The sequence below is a fragment of the Arachis ipaensis genome, chromosome B01 (genome assembly GCF_000816755.2).
Source record: "Arachis ipaensis cultivar K30076 chromosome B01, Araip1.1, whole genome shotgun sequence".
NCBI lineage: Eukaryota > Viridiplantae > Streptophyta > Magnoliopsida > Fabales > Fabaceae > Arachis > Arachis ipaensis.
Genome location: NC_029785.2, coordinates 2,001,614 through 2,024,527, shown reverse-complemented (window position 1 = coordinate 2,024,527; position 22,914 = coordinate 2,001,614). Strand labels below are relative to the sequence as shown.

Here is a 22,914-nt window from a genome sequence, read left to right as displayed (position 1 = left end):
TTTTTAATAATGATAAAAAATTATAAATTATTCTTTTAATTTTTAAATATTAAAATATTCTTTTTTATTTTTTACATTTAAAAAAAATAAATTAGAATAAATATAATTTTTGTTGTTACAAGATTGTTATACATTTAAGTATATTTTCATCTAAATTTATTTAAGTAGGTCTAAAACAAAAAAAATTACCATCATTAAAAGAGCGTGATTACATGCGTTGTTGCTTCTTCTTCTTCTCTTTCGTCTCACGCTCGTTTCTTCTTCTCACGCTCGCTCCTCCTTCTTCTTCTTCTCATACTCGTTTATGCATGGAGCTTATTTTTCTTCGCCTTTCTTTTGTTGTTGTTGCTGTTTTTTTTTTTTCTTTTTTCTTCTCTATGGTGAAGAAGTAGTAGAAGTTGCGGAAGAAAAGTTTTGAATTGTGTAGAACAGAAATGAACTGAAATTATATTTAGAATAAACTGAAAATTAAATTCAGAATATAAACTCGTTTCAAAACAAGTACAGACTAAATGCACCTTATTTAAATCCAGAATAAATCGAACTTACTTAATGATTGCGATACACAAACTTAATTCGAAAATAAACACACAAACAAAATTGAATCATTAACAAAAACACATCCAAATCCATCAAGTGAATTTTGCAGCATTATGTGTTTCTTCTTCTTTATTTGATTAGATGAACAAAAGAAGAAAAGAAGAACATGATAAGAAGTTTTGAGGAATTTTTTCTTCTTATTTCTTCTTTTTTGTTTAATTTTTCTTTTCTTTTTCTTGGTTCTATTCCTCTTTAAGATAGTGAAACAAGAAGAATCATAACAAAATAATTCACTCATAAATGAATCGAAATTATATTCAGAAATAAACTGAAATTATATTTAGAATGAACTGAAATTATTTATGTTCTACACAATTCAAAACTCTTCTTCCTCACCTTCTACTGTTTTTTCACCATGGAGAGAAGGAGGAAAAAAATACAGCAGCAACAACAACAAAAAAATGACGATAAGAAGAAAACAAAAAATAGAGGAGAATGAGGAGGAGGAGGAACGCGAAGAAAAAGACTCTCCGTGCGTAAACGTACGTGAGAAGAAGAAGAAGCTCCACGCGTACGTGAAATTTGAAATAAGAAGAATGAGAAGGAGAAAAAGAAACGTGGGAAGAGAAGAAGAAACACAGGAAGAGAAGAAGAAGTGCGTGCCTCTAAGGCTAAGGCTGGGTTTGGTAAAGCTTTTATAAGAGGTGCTTGTGCTTTTCAAAAGCACAAGCACGTCATTTTGCGTTTGGTAAATTAAAAAGTCCAAGTGCTTGTGCTTACGGCTTTTAAAAGTTAGGGGTGCTTTTGAAAGCACCTAGGAGGGAGCTTTTCAAAGCTGGCTTATGCTTACCAAATTTTTTTCATTTTTTCGCATGTATTTCCCGCAATTATATTGTCATTAAAATCCTCGTATATTTCTAACTTTTCATCCTAACCTTCACAAATTCTAACACAATCTTCATATATTTTTTATTTTTCAACCTAATCTTCACAAATTTCAATACAAATACATCTCTATCACATATTAGGTATGAACTTCTATTTATTTATGTTAATTTTTTTTGCGTTAATTTTGTATTTTTTCAGTAGATCTATTATGTTTGTTTTTCTCTGTTCTTTGAAACGGGAAGAGGTTGATCTGGTTTATGAAAATCAATCATAAAATTTTCTTTCTATGAACATTAGTCAAAATTATAATAACAACATGTATATACATATGTAAATATAGATATATAATTATAAGAGTAGTTTATTTGAGATAAGTGTCCTATTTTTTGTGATCTATAAAGATGAGCCAATATATATAGATGGGTAATAAACGTACCCAGTACTAACATTAGATTACATACAAATTTTATTATTGACTAATGATAAGTTTATTTATATTAGTACAGAGAATAAATCAAGTAAATATGTTAATTATTATGATACTTATATAATAAAATAAATACTAAATATGTTAATTTAGTATTTTTAGTAATGATGTTTAGGATAAAATAAATTTTTATGATACTTATATAAAATTTTAAAGTTAAAAAATAAAAGAATTTATTTATTATATTTATGTTTATTATGAATTTTTTATTTTAACATTATTTTATTTTAAAATATTATATAAATTTTTAAAAAATTTGAAAAAAGAAATTATTTTTTGTTATAAACATGTTTATTATAATTTTTTTCACTTTTAAAAGCTGTTTTACCAAACACAATTGTGGTGCTTGTACTTATTAAAAGTCATTTTTAATTTGATTTTACCAAACTCAAGTGCTGCAGCTTTTAAAAAGCTATCTTTTAAAAGACAGCTTTCATAAGCTACTTTTAAAAAGTAAAAGCTTTACCAAACCCAGCCTAAATTATTTAGATATACTTTGATGATTATTTAGATATACTTTGATGATAAAATTGTTGGGATATAGAGAATAATTCTTATTGTTAAAGTTTGTTAAATATTTTTTTTGGTGTCTTAAAGTTTGTTAAATATGTTAAAAATATTTTAAGTTTTATTTTATTTTAATTTTATTCTAAATTTTTTTAAATTATATCAAATATATTTAAATTTTTTTATTTTGGTAAACAAAATTAATTTTAAAAAATATTTCTCTAAATACTTTAAAAATATTCTCAACTTTTAAGTTTTAACTACAAATACAAGTACACAAATTTTTCGAGTTACTAAACATAAACTTAATATGTTTATATTTTTAAAAATACTTTAAGAAATAAGTGAAACTCTAACTAATTATTTAAAATATTTGTTTAACATTAGATGCACATGCACTATTAGTTAGGAAGGTGTGCAGATAAGGTTAGCTTGGAATTAGTCAAACTCAAACCTAAGCTCAACCTAATTTTATTTTATTTTTATAAAACTCAACTTCCTAAATTTAGAATTTGAATTCTTTAAATTTTAAATTTGTACTTTAGAAAATAAAATGTGATATTCTATTTTTGAATAATTTTTTTTATATTTATTCTTAATTCTATCTATAAAATAAAAGATAAAAGATTACATTTTATTCTCAAAAATAAAATTCAAATTTTAAAAAATCTAAATTCTTAAATTTATAGGATAACTTTTAATACAGTATATAAAAAAATAGTAAAATTATTTAGTGCACCAGCCAGCAAGGCAGCAACTACCAAGAACAAATTATTTTTTATTTTTATTTTTTTTAAAAAAAGTAAAGTATATTCCATTGACAAGTACCTCAACAATTTAAAATTTTTAATATTTGTAAAAAAGTCCAAGGTTTTTATCCCTACAAACCCAAAACCCAAAACACTCTCTCACTATAAGCCGCTTTGTTTCTCTTCCCCAATCACTTCTCTGTAGAAATCCCCACATACTGAACTCTCTAAAGTTCGCAACTTTCCCACAGAATCTTCCAAAATTCACCTTTTCCATTTCAATACATCATATTGTTCTCATCTCTCATTAATTTCTCTGTTTTTCAATTTTTGGATTCCAATTTCACAGCTTGGAATTCAAAGAGAGAATGGAGAACCTTAATTTAGCCCTTGTTTCTTCCCAAAAACCATTGCTTTTGGGGCATTTTGGTGCAAGAGATGCTAAAGCCAGAGACGTTTTCAACAGAAAGCACTTCTCTATTGGGAGGGTTTTCATTGCTCCTCAGAATTCCAGATACCGTGTTTATGCTCTTTCTCACTCTAATGCTACTAGGGCTCAAGCTGAACCAACTCAAAACCAGAAATCTGGTATTTATATTTGTATTGATATTTTAATTTTAATTAACTGCGTTCTTTTTGCTTGATTAGTTGATTATTCTCTTGTATATATAATTATATTGTTTGGGTTTTGTGATACATATAATGAATGTAATTGGATAAGCTTATGGGATAATAGTATGTTTGAATCAAAATAAAAACAGAAATTTTATTATTTGACTTTTTATTAGAATCCTGTCAAAATATATGCACAAATTTATGTATTTATTGTTATTATTATTATTAGATTACCACGTCTATATTTTTTATGATTAGTATTGAAGAATAAGAAATAGGTGATGGGGTATGCTGGAGCCTTATAAAGTTTGTAGACTTGAAGCTGAAGTGGTAGTCATAGTTTACATTGATGCTATTGCTGTGTTGTGAACTGGATGTGCATAGTGAATGCTAGTGAGGATAGGCCTTTATATTGAGATATGTTGAGATTTCAAGGGTTTAATAATTGTTCATAATTCAGAGTTATTTTTTTCCCCGGTTAGATATGCTTGGTGGTAGGCACCAATTGTTTTTGGAAATTGGAAGGGGGGCGGAATGTGACTTTTGAATAACTTAGTTTGTGCACAAGGTTGATTGATTTTGATGCAATTCTGTTGTTTATCCAAGTTTGGAGGAAAAGTGCATTGAATATAATTTCCATCTTGGCAATGTGTTTGTCATCTAAATTGATCCCCTTATTGTATGTTGTCAATGACTATTTTCTGTACAAGTTGAATATATATCGATGTTGGTATAAGGGTCCGTTTGGATAGGTTTATAAATGACTTTTTTTAACTTTTAACTTATGAAAATGTGTAATATTAATGTCTGGTACAATTTTCAAAATAAAATTGTAACTTTCTAAAAAGTTATTTTGGTGCTTAAGAAGAAGTTAAAAAAAAATGACTTCTCTCATAATAAAAATCTTTTTATCATTTTTCTCTTAAAATAAGTACTTTTAGAACTAAAAAACCAAACACAAAATAACTTATTTATAAACTACTTTTAATATAAGCATTTATTATTTAAGCTATTTCTTCAAAAGTAACTTAATTAAGTTGTTTACCCAAACTGGACCTAAGTATCAAATTTGGTATACAGTGCAGGAGAAGCTGATCCTGAAACGTTTTGCTAGCATCTCTTCTTCGAGTGGTCAAGAAACAACATCATCAGTTGGATTTAACCCACAAATATCACCACCTCCTTCTTCAACCATGTAATCTTTAACAGATTTCCCTTTCTTGTCTTAATTTTGCATTGATTATTTGTCCGATCTCATAATTCTTTTGCTGGTCTTTATTGGGGAAAATATTTTGTTAAGGTATCAGAGACATTTGGATGAGTTCTTTGGTGTTGTTTTCAATTTACTTGTATCTTGTGCTTAAAGATTGTTATTTATTTATTTGCTATAGAGGGTCCCCTCTCTTCTGGATTAGTGTTGGTGTTGGGCTATCTGCGCTGTTTTCATGGGTGAGAACCATATCCACAACTGTTTTCTACATAAATAATTAGTCCTTTTATTAATTAATTTATTTTAACATTTTTTTCTGTATGTTTAATAAATTGTCTTTCCAGGGAGTTGGAAGATTAAAGGTGAGTGCCCCTTTATTGCAACGCATGGGTTTGATTGGGTGCGTTCTTTCAATTCCATTGTGGTAATCGGTGTAAGATATAAAAGAGATTTACTATATATATGATTTTCTAGGATTAATTTTGATATTTGCTATTATTTCCTTATTTGATTAGGATTAGGGTTAGGGTTTGGACTATTATATTCAGTTAAATAGGGATAGTTGATCTTCATTTCTATCACAATATATTCAGTTAGAAAAATATAGCCGTAAATTTTCAGTCTTTATTTTCTGGCTCTCCTATCTTAGTCCAACATTCTCAACAATAGCTTAGATCTTATTCATAGTCACCAAAAAGTAACTTTTGGAATACCTTCCTTATACCAAAAAGGAAACTTCAGATAGATAAAAAAGCAATTTCATTAGAAAAGAAGAGAATTTCTAAGACAGGAGGATAAGAGGCCAATGTGAAAACCAAGAAAAGAAAAAAAAAAAAAAGAAAGAAATGATCTCCTCTTCTTTGGTCTTTGATCGCATAAGGTGTAAGCCTAACTTGAAAGATATTAAATGAATACTATGGATTCGTTGCACTCCAAAAGATGATAAATTATGATACTCTAGTTACTCATATATTGGGAATCATGGATGTGTCTGATCCTTTGTGAAGTAGCATTACTTGAGCCTTCTCGTGGTACTTTTACCTGGTTCCTTCTTCAAGATATGATTGCAGGCTGCTTGCAAAACTAATCTAAATAGGTATTTGCACCTTTACTAATAAGAAATGATTATCGAAGTTTGGGTGAATAATTTGATAAATCCATTTGATGTGTTATTTATGTGTGCTTCATGGTTAACTAATTGTTTAAAATCCTACCTAACAATTTTCATTGCTACGGTTCACCTTCTCTAGATTACTCTTTATGATGCAGTTCTTGTGAAAGTATAGTGCAGTTAAAAGGCTAAAAAGATAGATCTAGGGAGATTATCCATGCACATTTTGTATTCGCTTCTAAAAATATTGATCCCCAAAACATAATGTATCAAATTTTAAGAGCAAGATAAAATGAAGATCATCTATCTCCTTCAACTGTAGAAGGAACACAATGCTAGTTTAGATGAGCAACATTCTTTTGTCTTGAATTTTAGAGATTGAGATATTTGCATATGCTTAAATTGTACAGTATATACCAGTTTTAATCAACAGTATACCTATTTTCAATATTTGCGTTGTTTGTCATTCATTCTTTTTTACTGGATCCCATATGGTGTACAATATTTTGAGTGCGTGTGTTTTGTTTATTATGTCAGCTTTTATTTGTTATATTTTTGTGGCGGTTACTCCTTGCGTACATGAATAAGTGTCTTTGAAAGAATGTCGTACAAGAATCGAGAAACATTAAATTAGCTCAATTGTAGAAAATATATTTATACTGACTGTATTACTCTCTCTTTTCATAAGATTACAATTGCTATATTTAATTGGAGTAGTAAATATAAGGGTGAAGCTGAAAAAAGTAAAATTAGTTAATGCCTCGTAGATATGCACAAATGACAAATGATGACTTTTTCATGGAAATAGGAAGTATATTAGAAGCTGACTAAGCCTATGTTTCATGGGTTTTGACTGGGGTTTTTTGTCAACTTTTGCTCGTGACATTGACATTTCAATCCTCCAGAAATATGCAATGCAACAAGCTTTCAAGACCATGATGGGCAGCATGGGCCAGACAAATTCACAAAACAACCAATTTGGCAGTTCTGCATTTTCTGCTGGATCTCCTTTTCCTTTTCCAGTGCCTTCAGCACCAGCAGCATCAGGACCTACTTCATCTGCTGGTTCTGAAGGTACTCAATCTAGGTCACCTTCCACACACAGTTCATCTCGGTCTTCTGTTACAGTAGATGTATCTGCAACAAAAGTAGAAGCACCTGCTACCACCAATGTCAAAGATGAAGAGGAAGCAAAGAATGAACCCAAAAAAATGGGTAAGATACAACATCTTAGCTCTCCGATTTCCTTATTGTTGATTGAGACATGCTTCTTGTGAAATTTATTGAGATATGCAATAGCAAATGACTAATATGAACTACAAAGTGCATGCAACAAATAATATAATATAGAACTTTGTTCAATGTTAAGAACTAGAAAGTGAAAAAAAAAAAAAAGAGAAGAGGAAATTAGACATAGAAGGCCATCCTGATCATTTTGAAATTCTTTCTATATAAACAAATTTAGTTTTAAATTACTTTACATTTATCTTTCAATATAAAATTATTCATATAGATATAGGTGTTTTGAAATCTCAGGGTACATTTTATATAGTTAATATGAAAACTTGAAGACTATCTTTATAAGTAGAGAGATGATCTTCGATGTTCATAGTTTCTATATTTGCATAAAAATTTGATACTTTTCATGCTGAAATTTCCTAATAAATTTTACATTACAGCTTTTGTAGATGTTTCTCCTGAGGAAACTGTTCAGAAGAGCCCATTTGAAACCTACAATGATGATGAAGCAAGTTCATCCAAGGAAGCCCGGGTTCCAGATGAGGTGAGTAATTTAAGATGCAAGTTTTGCTAAAAGAGTTTAATGGTTTGTATTTATTCCTAATACGTAATATGTAAAATTATGAACATTTGTTGAAGGTTTCTCAAAATGGAGCTCCTTCTAACCAAGGTTTTGGTGATTCACCTGGTTCTCAATCTACACGTACGTAAGATTCAGTTCAAATTGAAACTATTACAATTATGTTTTATTGCTTTCAACACTTTGTAACGTAATACATCTAATCAAGCCTCAATTTCAAGGAAATGTTTAGACAAGTCCTGTCAAATCGAAATTTGTTCTTGGTGTTGTAATGATTGCACATACTCATTGATCTTGCTTTCATTTGTTGTTTTAATGATGGCTAAGGGTAATTCACTTGTCTTTGTACTTTGCACTTTGCTAATGAAGCCTTTCTTCTCAAATATTATTTGACTTTTGACACAATTATATATTCAGTGCTTTGGTTGAAACAATGTCATAGATTAAATATACATAGTTCTTGTTCCAATAACCATTGTTTCCTAATCATGTTTTTACCGGTTGGAATGAATGTTATTTAACCTTGTTTGTTATTTCAAAATATTTGTTGTTTGTCTTAATTGCTGAGTTCTAAATATGCACTTGTTTTTCTTTGGATAGGAAAATCAGTCTTATCAGTGGAAGCCTTGGAGAAAATGATGGAAGACCCAACAGTGCAGAAGATGGTTTATCCGTAATATTAGTTCCTTTCATCTAGATGGTTGTCTTTTGCATTTCTATTAAAAATTTTATTTTGGCTGTGATGGTTTGAATATGGATAACTTTAAGCAGATCCTTATTCTATATTAATTTGAAAAGTAACTAAATGATCAAAGTGGTTAATATCTCAGTTTTTTCGTATTTGCTGAGTGTTTTAGGGGAAGCCTCTGCCTTTGCATTCTTTTCTTATCCTTTTTCCTTATAAACTTCCCTTTATCCTCAAAATAAAGTGTTAAAAGGTTAGCTGCTATGTTTTTTAGTTGTGACTGTTCTTTAGAGCTAGCTCATTTCTCCATGCCTTATGCTGAACCTAGATGAGTAGATATGTCTGTTTGCATTGTTAGTTGCTTGATGAAAAGTTACAGATATCATTTGTTTGCTTTTGTATATTGTTTGCCCCTTACCCAGAAAGTTTTAATTTTACTTTTCGGTACTGTTGCAGATATTTGCCCGAGGAGATGAGGAACCCTACTACTTTCAAATGTAACTCTCTATGCTTGACAAGTTTTTTGTCTTTTGGGTTCTGTGCAGTGCTAATAAATCATTTGAAACCACAATGCTGACTGTTCCCTTTTGTATATATTGGTTTAAAATAGTCTTTGGACCAAAAATCACGTTTTCCTTGTTAAATAGACTTACTAATTCTTATATCACATCTTAATATGATTGGCCAATGGGTTATAATTGCTGTATTTTTGCGCTTTTGACAGGGATGTTGCAGAATCCACAGTACCGTCAACAACTCGAAGAAATGCTGTTAGTTCTTGATACCCTTTCTGCAGTGTGTTTTGTTCCACCAATGTTCCCATTACCTAGATCACCTTGTCTTCGCTTGGTGAATTTGATCAACTAACTGAAATCAATGCTCTTTTTTTTTTTTTTACCTTTACGAATTAGAAAATAGAAAGCTCCTATTTTGGGTTTTGAAAAATGGTTATCCTGAAGGAAATGATTATCTTCCTTCCGCATTTGTACAAGAACCATCAATCTAACCTGTGGCTAAAGAAAGTAGACTTTCGGATAGAGATAGGAAAAAAAGAGGGTTTCGTGGTTTGTCGATCCATCGAATAAATGCAATAATTGGTAATAAAAAAAAAAAATACAATAAGTACAGTAATGTATTGTATAATATGTACAAAAGGCAGTTGCTTCTTAATCGTAAAATAGTAGCACAAATGGGTATCTTAAAGGGGAATTGCCTTCTTATGATTGTCAATGAAATCATAATATAAAATAAGAATTCCCTGGACAATGAACTCCAGGAAGGTAGTAGAGTAGCTTGTTCTCTTAAGTTTCATCATTTTCCTTGTTATTATTTATAGATTGATCTATATTTTAGATTCTCTATTGCTGGGATTCATATGGTGCTATTACCTTTGTGAGTTTAATCTTGTGTGCACAGCTACAGTTAGATAAATCTATGCATATTTTCTTGGTGTAATAGTTTACAATCTTCTTTGGGGTGATCTGTAAATTTTCATTTATGCTTCCTATTTCTTCTTCATATGTAACTTCAGAAACGACATGGGTGGAGGCACTGAATGGGACGGTCGAATGATGGACACCTTGAAAAATTTTGACATTAGCAGTCCTGAAGTTAAGCAACAATTTGGTAAGCAATTGATTGCTTTTTAATGTAGTTCCACTTTTTTCCCCCCTTATTTAATATTGTTATTTTTTTTTCTTGAAAATATTGTTAATTAGTTGAACATAATCATTGTCTTGAATATTGACCCAAAAGATTGTTCATATGTTGGTTCAATTTGTAGACTATTTTTCTTTTAAGATTTGGTAATGCTCAAGTATGAATTTTCTGAGCATTTTACAATTTTTTCTTTCCATCATCAGATCAACTTGGACTTAGCCCAGAAGAAGTCATTTCAAGGATTATGGCCACTCCTGATGTTGCGAGGGCATTTCAAAATCCGAGAGTTCAAGCAGCAATCATGGATGTATGTTCTTTTATTTTAAGTACATTATCGTTAAAATCTGCATATCAAAACTCTGAATGCATTTTGTTGTGCTTGCAGTGTTCACAGAATCCAATGAATATCACTAAATATCAAAATGATAAGGAGGTATGCTGAGACTTTTCTAATACTTTTTTTTTTGGGGTGGGGTGGGGGGAGAGAGAAAAGAGAAAAAGTGATTATATGATATGGTTTCTTTTCCCCCTCAAAACTCTTTCCAGAAGTTACTTATTTCAACTTACTAAAAAAAAAAAAGAGTAAACCTTCAATCTTGTCCTAGAGGAAAAAATACATGGACAAAACCATTCCTTAAGATTTAGAGAAAAGGACAAATAGGTCCCTGATCTTTTGTTCTGTGGACATTTTCGTCCCTGACCATTGAAAAATACTTTTAAGTCTCTGACCTTCACAAAACTTGGACGGATCAGTCCCTCCGTCCAAATGCCTCTGTCAGATACTGATCCGTCCAAATGTCTCCGTCAGGGACTGATCTGTCCAAATTTTGTGAAAGTCGGGGACTTAAAAGTATTTTTCAATAGTTAGGGACGAAAATGTCTGCGGGACAAAAGGTCAGGGACCTATTTGTCCTTTTCTCTAAGATTTAAAAATGACAAATTTGTATATCGCCATTCAGAAAGGGTGATAGATTAATCCTTCCACACAAAATCATACATGTACGGGATGATGAACCTGTCCGATCTTTTGAATGGTAAGGGACAAATTTGCTTTGTAAGGAAATGACAAAGGATGAATTTTTCACTTTCAAATCTTAAAATCAGGACTAGATTGCAAGCAGAAATTTTTTTTTTTCCTAAACTTTTGCTAAAAGGTTATGAAAAGTTCTGGTTCATATTTATTTCCTCTTGACTTTACAGATTATGGACGTGTTCAATAAAATATCAGAAATGTTCCCTGGAGCAAGTCCACTTTGATTTCATTTGTGCATTGTTGTTTTGCTGGTCAAGTTTGTCATTCATGTCTTCTCAGATGAGCAATGAGATAAGCTCTGTCTAACCACAAGGAACTTTACAAACACTCATTTGCTCATGGATTGATCCATACTGCATGCACCAAGCTCACTGGTTTTCAGCTTCATGGTGACCATACACACAATAACTGGCTGGCCTGGGTCTAATCGTTTCCCATAGTTGGAATTTTCTCTCTTTCTTTTTTGCTGAAATAGTTGAGATTGTATATTTAAATTTTTTTTTGAGGCATTGCATTTACAGTGTGGTTTTTATGTACTTGGAATTATGTTCTTAGATAGGCCTAGCTAACTTGAACTTGAGCTATCAGAATTGAGGTTAAATCTTTCATGAGCATAAGCTGTCGTGTCATTGAACTATGTACTGTAAGTGGTTAAGTGCAAAATGTCAAATACCCAAAATAAAGCATGCAACACAAACCGTGTAACGATTGTAACTATTGCCATTTACTTGGTTAAGTAAAAAAGATGGCCATGCATGATCCGGGAAAATTATATATTCATAGAGCAGTAAAGTAGATTTTTTTTTTTTTTTCATAAAGCGAGATTATATAGATGAAGTACGATTCGGTGCTCTCCGATCATAAAATTGCAAGAAACAAGAGCTCAAGATACTAATTTCCAAGGTTCTGAAAACTTGTTCGGATTGGCTGGTTGAACCGGTTTAATCATGAACCGTTGAGGAAAATGATTCGGGTAAACAGCAAAAGTGGAAATTTCAAAAACCGGATTTGAACCGGTGAACCGGTCGGAAAGTGCTAACTGCTAAAGTTGTGATGTTCCAACTTCCAAATATGATGTCTTCTGTTGAATCCTTTGGAGAAACAATAAAAAAAAAACTGACAAACAAACACGTTGACTACAAATTGATCTTTGGAATAATAATGCTGAAATTTAGATTTTGTATTCCAAATATCAATTTAAGTATGCTATTGAATTTAGATTTTGTGTTTAGAGGTGAACGCGAATTGGATCCGGATCAGATATGACCAAAATTTCAATCCGATCTGCACTAAAATCATCTGATCAGATCGGATCCAATATCAGCCGTTTTTAAACTTCATATGCTACTTTTGTATGTACATTGAACAAATCTATTAATTGTGTGAACATGAATGATGGTATTCTTTCTTTTCATATATATAGATATAGATTATAAAGCATGCAACAATAGAATAAGGTGGTTTGAGGAAATAAATATTATAGAGAAAAAAATACATGAGTTTACAAAAAGTTACTTAGTAATGAAAAAGGAAAAGTATATGGAACTAACTCTAAATCAGCAAAAAATGGAACAATTTAATTAATTATAAATATAGTAATTAGTTTTATTTATTTATGATTTAAAAATATTGGTTATTAAATATTTCACCATATTCAAATTAGGAGGAGATACGTCTAGTATCATTGCAACGTGAATCACGGAAACTGATTCAATTAGCTTCCGTCTCTTCACCCTCATTCCCTCTCCAAATGCGTAAAACATGATAAATCAGAAAATAGATTCAGAACCATTCAATTTACAAAGAAAAGAAATATCCTAATGCCTAGCATAAGCACCATCCACGTAGAAGTTTTGGATTCACTCAAAGACATTTGATTGGTTTTTGGCTGGTACCCTCTTGGTTCCTAATATTGTTAAAAAAAAAAAAACCTGACAAACAAACACGTTGACTAAAAGGTGGATATTATGTTAGCCAATTGTAGATAATTTTAGTTAATAGTCACTAAAAGGTGAATATTCAATTATTCTAATTTGTTTACTTCAACAGTTTTACTAGCTCCTCTACTCTAATGAGTGTGTATATATATACCTACTTCAATGTATGAAAAATGATATGAAGTGATCAATTTTGTTATGTGAGATCATTCTCTCTCTTTCTCATATTGCGTTTTTAACCAAAAACTATCTTAGTATTTTCGCTGGGATTCTCAACTAGTGTGAAGTTCTATCGTTGGCTATTCATTCTTGTGACAATTTTACTGCCTTTTTGTATTTTTTATATTGGCTTTGTCTTTTGTTTATCCTTGTTGCTGTGTTTGACTTAGGTGTTGTAAGTTTTGGATTTGATTTGGCTTTTGGCTCTCATTTTGTTGAACTAATCAGGCCCCACAACCTGTTAGTTGTTATAACATTTTTGTTGTTCATGACTAAAATTAGCTTTAATTATGTGTATAATTATTTTTCCGAAGTATGAATAATAGTATAAATCGAAAAGTACTTAGAAATAATAATTTATTTGTAAAAAAATTGGTTTAATTTGATGTAATTAGTTATTATTGATTAGAATTAGATAATTGATTCATTGCTTGCCGCCTCAGTTTCAGTTCATTGTCATGAATCGATGAAATACAGGTTCAGCTCGGTTTTTTTTTTGTAAATTGAATTCATTTTGTTGTATTTTTAGTTTCAAGATAGTCCTTTTTTTAATTTTCAGTGCTACCAATAATAGATTATATAGTCTGACTTGGGAAGTTCAAAGTGAAGCAAGTTATTGATGGAAAGCAAGAGTACCTATTTGGCAAAGCTACTTCAGTCGTGCATTGCCAGCAAAGCTCTATCATCCGGCAAGGTTCTCCATGCGAGAATCCTCCGAGTGGGCCTTTTCTCCGACACTTTTCTCTCCAACAACCTCGTCCAATTGTACTCCAACTGTGGTGACATTGTCTCTGCACGTCAAGTGTTTGCTAAAATGCCTCAAAAGAACATCTTCTCTTGGAACGCCATCTTGGCTGCCTACTGCAAAAACCGCAACTTGCAAGACGCGTGTTGTTTGTTCCTGGAAATGCCTGAAAGGAACACCATCTCGTTGAACACCATGATCAGTACAATGCTACGTGCTGGCTATGAACGACAAGCATTGGAGACCTATGATTTGATTATGCTACAAGGTGTTAAACCTTCCCATATAACTTTTACTACTGTTTTTAGTGCTTGTGGTGCTCTTTTGGATGCAGGATGCGGTAGGAAAAATCATGGGGTTGTGATCAAGCTTGGTCTTGACGGTAACATTTATGTAGTTAATGCCCTTTTGTCCATGTATGCTAAGTGTGGCCTTTCTGGGGATGTAATTCGTGTCTTTGATGACATTGATGAGCCTAATGAGGTTACCTTTACTACAATGATGGGTGGATTAGCACAGATGAATCAAGTCAAGGAAGCTTTGGAGATGTTTAGGCTCATGCTGCAAAAGGGGGTTCATGTTGATTCTGTATCTTTGTCCAGTATATTGGGTGTGTGCGCAAAAGGAGGATTTGATGAAAGGGACATTGGTCTATGCAATCAGAGTCATGGAAAACAAGTGCACCTACTCTCAATTAAACTGGGATTGGAGGGAGACATCCATTTAAGCAACTCGAAGCTGGATATGTATTCGAAAATAGGGGACATGGATAGCGCTGAAAAAGTTTTCGCGAATATGAGTCGGCATAGTGTTGTTTCTTGGAATGTGATGATAGCTGGGTATGGCAACAAATGCAACAGTGAGAAAGCTGTGGAGTATCTCCAGAGAATGCAGTGTTGTGGATATGAACCGGATGATGTTACTTATATCAATATGCTAGCAGCATGTGTCAAGTCTGGGGATGTTAAAACCGGGCGTGATATATTTGATAGCATGCCTTGCCCGAGTTTGAGTTCATGGAATGCTATACTCTCAGCCTATAGCCAGAATGCAGATCATGAAGAGGCACTAAAAATGTTTAGAAAAATGCAATTCCAATATCAGCTTCCTGATCGAACTACATTAGCAGTTATTCTTAGTTCATCTGCGGAACTGGGACTTCTTGAGGCTGGAAAACAGGTTCATGCAGCCTCTCAGAAGTTCGGGTTCTACGAGGATGAGTATGTTTCAAGTGGTCTTATCAATGTGTATTCAAAATGCGGGAAAATGGAGTCTTCAAAGAATGTATTTAATAAGCTGCCCAAAGTAGATGTTGTTTGTTGGAACTCAATGATAGCAGGGTTCTCAATAAATTCTCAGGACAATGAAGCTTTCTCTTTCTTTAAGCAGATGCGCCAATGTGGCTTCTATCCTTCAGAGTTTTCATTTACTACCATTGTGAGCTCTTGCGCAAAACTCTCTTCATTGTCCCAGGGACGCCAGGTTCATGCTCAGATCATAAAAGATGGTTATGAAGATGACATTTTTGTTGGCAGTTCTCTTATAGAAATGTATTGTAAATGTGGAAATGTGGATCAAGCCAGATACTTTTTTGATATAATGCCAAGTAAAAACATTGTTACCTGGAACGAAATGATACATGGTTATGCACAGAATGGATATGGTGACGAGGCTGTTTCCCTTTACAAGGACATGATCACATCTGGTGAAAAACCCGATGATATTACTTTTGTTGCCGTCTTAACTGGTTGTAGCCACTCTGCATTGATTGACGTAGGAGTTGAGATATTCAATTCAATTCAGCAAAGATTTGGAGTGGTGCCAAAGTCAGATCATTACACTTGCATCATAGATTGCCTCGGCCGAGCAGGGCGATTCCAGGAAGTAGAAGTGATCCTAGATACTATGCCATGCAAGGATGATCCAGTTGTTTGGGAAGTGGTTTTAAGCTCATGCCGCATTCACACTAACTTGAGCTTAGCAAAAAGAGCAGCGGAGGAACTCTTCCGGTTGGACCCTCTGAATTCGGCATCTTACGTGCTTCTAGCAAACATGTACTCTTCTTTGGGAAGATGGGAGGATGCAAGGGCTGTCAGGCATCTAATGAGTGATAATAGGGTCCGCAAGGATCCTGGTTATAGCTGGAGTGAGCACAAGAATGATATTCAGAACATTATGGAAAACAATCTGTAGACTATAATCTTCCAGCTGATTGGCAACAAGTTCAATTAAGAATTATGATATCACTGTGATAGTGGATGAAAAATCAATGCCATCTTTACATTAGAAATCCTATTCATACATGTAAAGCTCACTCATTTTGTTGGCCTTGAAGTAGGAGGTGCCAGCACCTCACTTCATAATTGGGTGGTTCATCACTCCATGAGTTCTTCGCACTGCAAATTCTTCAGAGGGTGAAATTGGGTGCGGGCATGTGGTTTGTGGTGCAGTTCTTTCCCAATTTGGTGGCTTCTTTTTCAATTGATGCGTACAAACGGTGGGAGTGGAAGCAGTAAGCTTGCTTTGCAAGCTGCTTCTTGTCCTATTAATAGCAAAGTTCACTTATGGGGTTGGTAACCATAGTGAACCGAAACATGATAGAGACATTGATGGCAGCAAAGCGGCGTCTTTTCCATGGCGGAATGGGATTCAAAGGTATTCATGGCCGCCTTCTTCCATAATTGCTCCAACCACCTCCGCTTTGCTCCCCAATCTTAACAGTAGTGATTATATATACCGTTTACTAATTTGATGTGTCTATTTATAAAATATCGTCACGTAAATAATAACTTTTGGAGCGAAATTTCACCTGTTTTGATAGGATTCGTGGTAAATAGAGAGCAGTTGATGAAGGTTATATATAAACTCAAAAGATAATAAATGCTTTACTATCAAAAACTATATCATTTCCATGCTCATGTGGTTGCAACGGTACACGCACCATTGTAGATAACGAAATACATTGACAATTTCGTTTCATTTTGCACTATCTAATGACAAAAAGACATACATGTTCACCATTTACTATCGTAGAGGACCTAATTGATACTTTTTTTCCTTTAAGGACTAATTAGTCCGAGGTCGAAATCCTTATGGATCTAATTGTCACTTTACTCTATGAATAATATGTCGACAATGACTTGCTTTGGTTGTTTATTTGTATTTGAGATAGTTGTGTCATTTTATTTTAGTTTTTCGACAGAGATTTATGAACTTAGCTTTTAGTTTTTTATCCAAATTTAAGAGCTTAGTTTGTGCTCTCTGCTTTTCCTGTGAACATTATAACATCAGGAGTATCTTCCCATTTGGACTTTCCCTCATCTAGTTATAATTGGCATTATGGTTTGTGTTATTATGACCTGAAGTGTATGAATATAAAATTGATTGAATACAAAGCAAATTCCGAACACCCCTTTATGGGCCCTATATTTTGATGTGCATATCTATGTTTGTACTTTCCAACCTTTTGTGATCCAATCTCCCAAATAAGTTTTGTTATGCTATTATTATTTACTCTGTGATGTATACCCCATGATTTAAAGGAATGCATTTTTAAAAAACCAAGTGCAATGGATGTGGAACATAAGGGGAAAGCTAGACTGGTTGGAAAGCTATGATCATATATATGCTCATAAAGTGGGGTAATTTTTTTCCTATGAAGCAGGAGCAGACAGCATCCCCATGACTTGGTTTGGCCATGAGAATTTCAGACCATGGAATTGGGGTGACCGCTTCCTTCTCTTGGTAATTTTTTTTGGGCATAAATGCAGATTCGGGTGTGCTTCTGAAGGCTTGTTCTGCAGCAACTTGAGTCAGTCATAAGTTGTTTGAATCTCTGAAGTTGTGGTGGCTTCTTTTTCAATGGATGATTGGATTTGGTGGAAATTTAGGAGTTGGAAGCAGTGGAATTGATTGCTTGATTCAACCCTTCTTTTTTGCTGTTGAGACTAAGTGGAAATTCTAATTTTCCATTTTGATAATTATTGTGTTTTCAGTTCTTGATTATTGAATTTAACTACGAAAGTAGATACAAGAGTTTAATTTTTTGTTTATGTTTTCTGTTTTGCAGCAACTTCAGAAGATGAAACATACAAATTTTCATGTGTATGATGAGGTAAAAGGAACGGATTCATGGGATTTAAAGATCTGGGAAAAAGGGAACTAGTGACAACAATATTACTATGATATATGTATTTAAGTAGCTGGTTATCCGGTCACAATGTCATAGCTTGATTTTCATAGTTATCATAGTAATATTGTTGTCATAGTAATATTTTAAGATTGTTCTATAATTATTGTTTTCCCAGATAACACTTTAGACAACAAGCAAATAAATCTGGTCAGGGTGTTGTGTTTTTGCTAATTATGAATTATGAATTGGGTAAGGTATTTGTGGCTTTAGGACTTTTTGGTTTGGAATCAATGCAAGAGGGTACAACAAATGTTGTCTCAGCTTGGGAGTAAGGTGGGTGCACTACTATTTGCGTGTTGGGAGTATTTACCTTAAATTTTGTTTTCTTTCCAGTGATTCAGATTTTAGTCCCTTGAGGCTCCTAGTGTTTAGAGTTCAAGAAAGGTTTTATCCATTACTAAGTAACTTTTTGTAAACTCATGTATTTTTTTCTCTATAATATTTATTTCCTCAAACCACCTTATTCTATTGTTGCATGCTTTATAATCTATATCTATATATATGAAAAGAAAGAATACCATCATTCATGTTCACACAATTAATAGATTTGTTCAATGTACATACAAAAGTAGCATATGAAGTTTAAAAACGGCTGATATTGGATCCGATCTGATCAGATGATTTTAGTGCAGATCGGATTGAAATTTTGGTCATATCTGATCCGGATCCAATTCGCGTTCACCTCTAAACACAAAATCTAAATTCAATAGCATACTTAAATTGATATTTGGAATACAAAATCTAAATTTCAGCATTATTATTCCAAAGATCAATTTGTAGTCAACGTGTTTGTTTGTCAGTTTTTTTTTTATTGTTTCTCCAAAGGATTCAACAGAAGACATCATATTTGGAACATCACAACTTTAGCACTTCCCTGTTCCTAAATGGTTGATAAATACTAGTGTCGATAACCCACTACCAATATTATCCTTTCATGTGATTAACAAAACACAAACTTGTCACAACTCACAAGCAAGCCAAAATCTACGTTCTACACATTCTTCTTCAGCCATAATGTAACATACAAAGCCATCTTGTACAAGAAAGCAAATATTCATGGAAAAAGAAAAAAATTATTCCAGTATAGGGCCTGAATTCAACGCAGGTAGCTACCATGTTTTAGGCTTAGCTATATCAAGAGGCTCAAGCAGTTTGACCTGTACCGAGAACTAACCAAAATTGTATTTACAGGAGAAGAAAGCATGATGATCATGTGCTGGAGAACGTATCAATCATATTCGTGTTATATCCAAAATTCAAACCAGCTGCTAGTACCACTCCCCCTTTTGAGTTGATGACACAAATCTAGCCTCACGAGTAGTTTTTGTCCATTGTATTAGCAACTTGAAAGGAACAGTATGAAACTGACTACTTTAATTTATTCTGAAGTGTTTCTGAAGTTAACCATGTATATCGCAGCTATAGTAACGATGGCCCCGACTAGCTGTACAGGCGTGAAGGTCTCCCCGAGATACAGAAACCTGAAATACCAAAGCAAAATGTTTGAATCATAAAAGGTAAAACCCAGATACATTGACATGAATCTGAAAGTTCAAAAGAATAAGTGTGAATCCCTAGAGAAAATGTGAGTGGCACAATGTACAACAAAATGATAGGGCCAGGTCACACTTAGGAAGATTATGAACGATGCATCAAGGTGGTGGTTCTCTTCCAAAAATGTGTGCTTTTAGTTGTGAACTTGTAATAGGTACTTTCTTCTCTTTAATATTCTACTGTTAAAGAATAGCTATATCACCAGTCACTTGTTATTTATTTCTGATTTCATTCTCCCTACTACGTAACATAAAAAACCTGAAAATTCTGTTCCACAGTAAGGCAGCCTTACCCAAAAATTGAAGCAAACATTGGGGTCAAAAACGTAAGTGAACTGAGCTTGGTCAAGCTACCTGCAGCATATCACAAGTTGCAAAATCATTACACTGCATCTTTGAAAAACAAAAAGAATCTCATAGCTAAACAGGAGCCAATGAACTATTCTAACTTCATATTTATCGTGGAAGCTTGAAGGAATAATAAAATACTCATCTGCATAGAAAGAAAAGAGGAATATCATGACATCAGATATACAAACCTTTAGTTGCACTATAAAAGAACACACCATAGCTCACAGCACTTCCAAAAATGGATGTGTAGAGTAGTGCCAATATATCAGTTGAACTGTACTCTTGAAGACTCTGACTGAGAGCAGGATCATTGTTAAGAATGGAGAATGCCACTAGAGGGAGGCCACCAATAACCATATGCTGCAACAAATATGGCAGGGTAAACATTTGAGCTATGCTTCCACCTAAACAATGCTGCCATCTGCTAAATAGCTTCTTCCTATCACTTGCCCAATCCTCTTTTCTTAGACAGATATAGTTTTCTTTTAGATAAAATAATCAATAAGATACAAGCCTAAGATCTATATGATACATTTTCACTGGTTATAGAGAGTTTAGAGACAATTATCTTTATGATATATGATGATCCATAACACAAACTCCAACACATCCAAGGTCATATAGTTAGCAAAAATTGCCATCTTGTATTACCAAAAAAGTATTGCATTTTGTCTGATCATTCCTAGATTGAAAGAACAATACTAACCAAGCAATTTAGTTTCATAGTATCCAAATGTGGTAACCAACATGAAATCAACAAGCATTAGATTCTATAAATAGATTTGGAGCCTACCCATCCAGTTGCCATGACAGGATCAGAATACTTGGAGACCCATCGAACCATAACTGTGCCAACTGCCATACTCTGGGCTGCAAGAAGCATCCACCACTCCCCACTTCCCCATAGTGAGAAATTGCTTTCATCAAATGACAGCACCGGTAACTGCAACAAACACGGTGATCCTTCACTACCAAACAAACATATAGAAGGTAACTCATAGGTAGTTGTACCTTTTGGGCTGGTAACTGTTGCACCCTTCATATATTTATAAAACGGGTAATTTCAGGTTGTGTTTAATGAGTAGGATAAGTAATTTAGTGCCTTTGGTATAAATGCAGACTCGAAGTTTACCTCGAGTAATACAAGTCCAACTACACCAAGGACTAGACCAGCAGCACCAACAATCCCAATGGATTCACCAAATAACAAAGCTGCAAGCACAGCTACTGTCAAAGGTTGTGAATCAATTATAACCTGCATTAGAAAGCACCGATACTTATTTAACGTAATGTGATTAGTTGAAGTGCAGTTACACTAATAATAACAATAACAGTAGTCATAAATAAGAGATTAACTGCAAACATACGCTGCCCAAACCAGCCGAAGTCCTCTGCAACCCTTCTGCAAGAAAACCCTGTTTACATTAACATCACACCAATCAATTAGCATTGCTTTCAATTCCCCTTCATTCTAAACAAACAAACTAACGAAGTAACAAATATACTGCCATGGAAAATTTCATAACTTTTGAGAGCATAAGATATGAACAGACCTGAAAGCAAGCTGCATCAACTAATGCAAAGAGAGAGATTGAGAGCCAGGCATTGAGTCCCGAAGGGAATGGTCTTCCCCTTGAAGCAGCGAACCCGATGAGGAGGAACCCGGCAGGTATTAGCCGGAACGCCGACACAAAGAACGGGCCTGTCCTTGGAATCACCTCCTTCATAGCCACCATTGCAGTTCCCCAGAAGAAGAACGGTGATACCAGCACTGTCAATTCCCAAAGCCCTTCCGCAAGGCACTTCAATGATTCACCTTCTTCAATCCACACACAAGATAACTTTAGTTAAACAGATTTCTTTTGTTGCTGACAGTTATTAGTTAGTAGTGTGGTCCGTTACTGACAGTTACAGACTTAATGTTAGTTATTAGTTAGTTAGGGAAATTGTTACTAGTTCATTTTGGTTACAGACTGATACCTTGTTCCTTATTGTTCTCCGAAGATAACGATACGGTGCCGTTTTGTCCCTGTTCTTCATTGGCGAAGGGTGCAACGCACTCGACGTCTTGGCCGGTGCCGACGCAATCTACGGCGGAAGAAGGAGGGGGATCTTGGAAGTCAAGCTGTTGTTGTTCGGTGCCGGTGGGAGTGCAGGAGACGGTGAATGGTTTGTGTCTAAGTGAAGTGGTGCGCGGAACCCTAAATCGAATGGAACATGCAGCGGTAGAAGATGGAGAAGGAAGGAATGGGAAAGTGTTGATGCGAAATTGAGAAGTGTGAGAGTTGTGAATAGAGAAGTAGCGGCCGGCGGTGGCGGTGGCGGTGGCGGAGGGAGACGTGCAGCAGCGCGCCATGAGTGTTGTGTCGGAAAATATGTAGCGGGAAAAATGTGTGGTGGTTATAACCGCTAACTGCACCTGAAACACTTCATGGATGTATGATCTTTTTACAAAGCATGGGTCCCTAGCATCACACGTACTTCTTTATTCTTCTCCATAAACCTTTCTTATAATTGAACGCAAACTAATAAGAATTTTAGATTAACAAATATTAAGAGTTCAAATTATATATTTTTTTGTATATAATAGTTTATTGTTCATATTTTTAAATAA

General features: G+C 33.6%; 4 protein-coding genes across 20 annotated transcripts in view; 2 read left to right on the top strand and 2 right to left on the bottom strand.

The window, feature by feature from the left end:
- Positions 1–2,662, bottom strand: part of LOC107638483 (pentatricopeptide repeat-containing protein At1g10910, chloroplastic) — a gene marked incomplete in the record, with an annotated part of 13,641 nt that extends 10,979 nt beyond the window's left edge. Inside the window, 1 exon segment of the mRNA XM_016341823.2 lies at positions 2,652–2,662.
- On the top strand, positions 3,253–12,020 carry LOC107638659 (protein TIC 40, chloroplastic). Of its 2 annotated transcripts, none has more exons than XM_021115377.1 (15): positions 3,253–3,759; positions 4,867–4,981; positions 5,178–5,235; positions 5,341–5,358; positions 7,013–7,322; positions 7,787–7,890; positions 7,986–8,049; positions 8,527–8,599; positions 9,068–9,108; positions 9,336–9,381; positions 10,143–10,237; positions 10,474–10,577; positions 10,656–10,703; positions 11,471–11,512; positions 11,561–12,020. In XM_021115377.1, the coding sequence occupies exons 1-15, from the start codon at positions 3,540–3,542 to the stop codon at positions 11,591–11,593; spliced, it is 1,371 nt and encodes a 456-aa protein (XP_020971036.1). In that variant the 5' UTR covers positions 3,253–3,539; the 3' UTR covers positions 11,594–12,020. The 2 variants fall into 2 exon arrangements, with proteins under 2 accessions (XP_020971036.1, XP_020971038.1); XM_021115379.1 differs by having other exon boundaries at positions 3,523–3,759; positions 5,341–5,396.
- On the top strand, positions 13,836–18,805 carry LOC107638748 (pentatricopeptide repeat-containing protein At4g20770). 11 transcript variants are annotated; one of them, XR_002357031.1, is made up of 3 exons: positions 13,943–18,155; positions 18,274–18,318; positions 18,607–18,805. XR_002357031.1 is itself a non-coding variant. In XM_016342471.2 (2 exons), the coding sequence occupies exon 2, from the start codon at positions 14,079–14,081 to the stop codon at positions 16,395–16,397; it is 2,319 nt and encodes a 772-aa protein (XP_016197957.1). In that variant the 5' UTR covers positions 13,836–13,936; positions 14,064–14,078; the 3' UTR covers positions 16,398–18,645. The 11 variants fall into 11 exon arrangements, 3 of the variants coding, with proteins under 3 accessions (XP_016197957.1, XP_016197886.1, XP_016197814.1); XR_002357028.1 differs by having other exon boundaries at positions 18,591–18,805; XM_016342471.2 differs by adding an exon at positions 13,836–13,936 and having other exon boundaries at positions 14,064–18,645.
- LOC107639116 (WAT1-related protein At3g02690, chloroplastic) lies at positions 19,243–22,790 on the bottom strand. 6 transcript variants are annotated; one of them, XM_021115373.1, is made up of 8 exons: positions 22,281–22,790; positions 21,854–22,141; positions 21,668–21,715; positions 21,433–21,555; positions 21,094–21,336; positions 20,489–20,660; positions 20,243–20,303; positions 19,243–19,877 (listed from the first exon to the last, which is right to left on the bottom strand). In XM_021115373.1, the coding sequence occupies exons 1-8, from the start codon at positions 22,338–22,340 to the stop codon at positions 19,775–19,777; spliced, it is 1,098 nt and encodes a 365-aa protein (XP_020971032.1). In that variant the 5' UTR covers positions 22,341–22,790; the 3' UTR covers positions 19,243–19,774. The 6 variants fall into 6 exon arrangements, 5 of the variants coding, with proteins under 5 accessions (XP_020971032.1, XP_020971023.1, XP_020971026.1 ...); XM_021115364.1 differs by having other exon boundaries at positions 21,854–22,116; positions 22,281–22,789; XM_021115367.1 differs by having other exon boundaries at positions 21,854–22,092; positions 22,281–22,789.

Excerpts from the sequence above, each read along its gene's own strand:
- LOC107638659 (XM_021115377.1), top strand. The coding sequence starts at position 3,540 with ATGGAGAACCTTAATTTAGCCCTTGTTTCTTCCCAAAAACCATTGCTT. Across the intron at positions 8,050-8,526 it reads ACCTGGTTCTCAATCTACAC|GAAAATCAGTCTTATCAGTG; the intron begins GTACGTAAGATT and ends TTCTTTGGATAG. Across the intron at positions 10,578-10,655 it reads TTCAAGCAGCAATCATGGAT|TGTTCACAGAATCCAATGAA; the intron begins GTATGTTCTTTT and ends TTGTGCTTGCAG.
- LOC107638748 (XM_016342471.2), top strand. The coding sequence starts at position 14,079 with ATGGAAAGCAAGAGTACCTATTTGGCAAAGCTACTTCAGTCGTGCATT.
- LOC107639116 (XM_021115363.1), bottom strand. The coding sequence starts at position 22,656 with ATGGCGCGCTGCTGCACGTCTCCCTCCGCCACCGCCACCGCCACCGCC. Across the intron at positions 22,120-22,280 it reads GGAGAACAATAAGGAACAAG|AAGGTGAATCATTGAAGTGC; the intron begins GTATCAGTCTGT and ends TGTGGATTGAAG. Across the intron at positions 20,304-20,488 it reads CTTTTATAGTGCAACTAAAG|GTAGCTTGACCAAGCTCAGT; the intron begins GTTTGTATATCT and ends GATATGCTGCAG.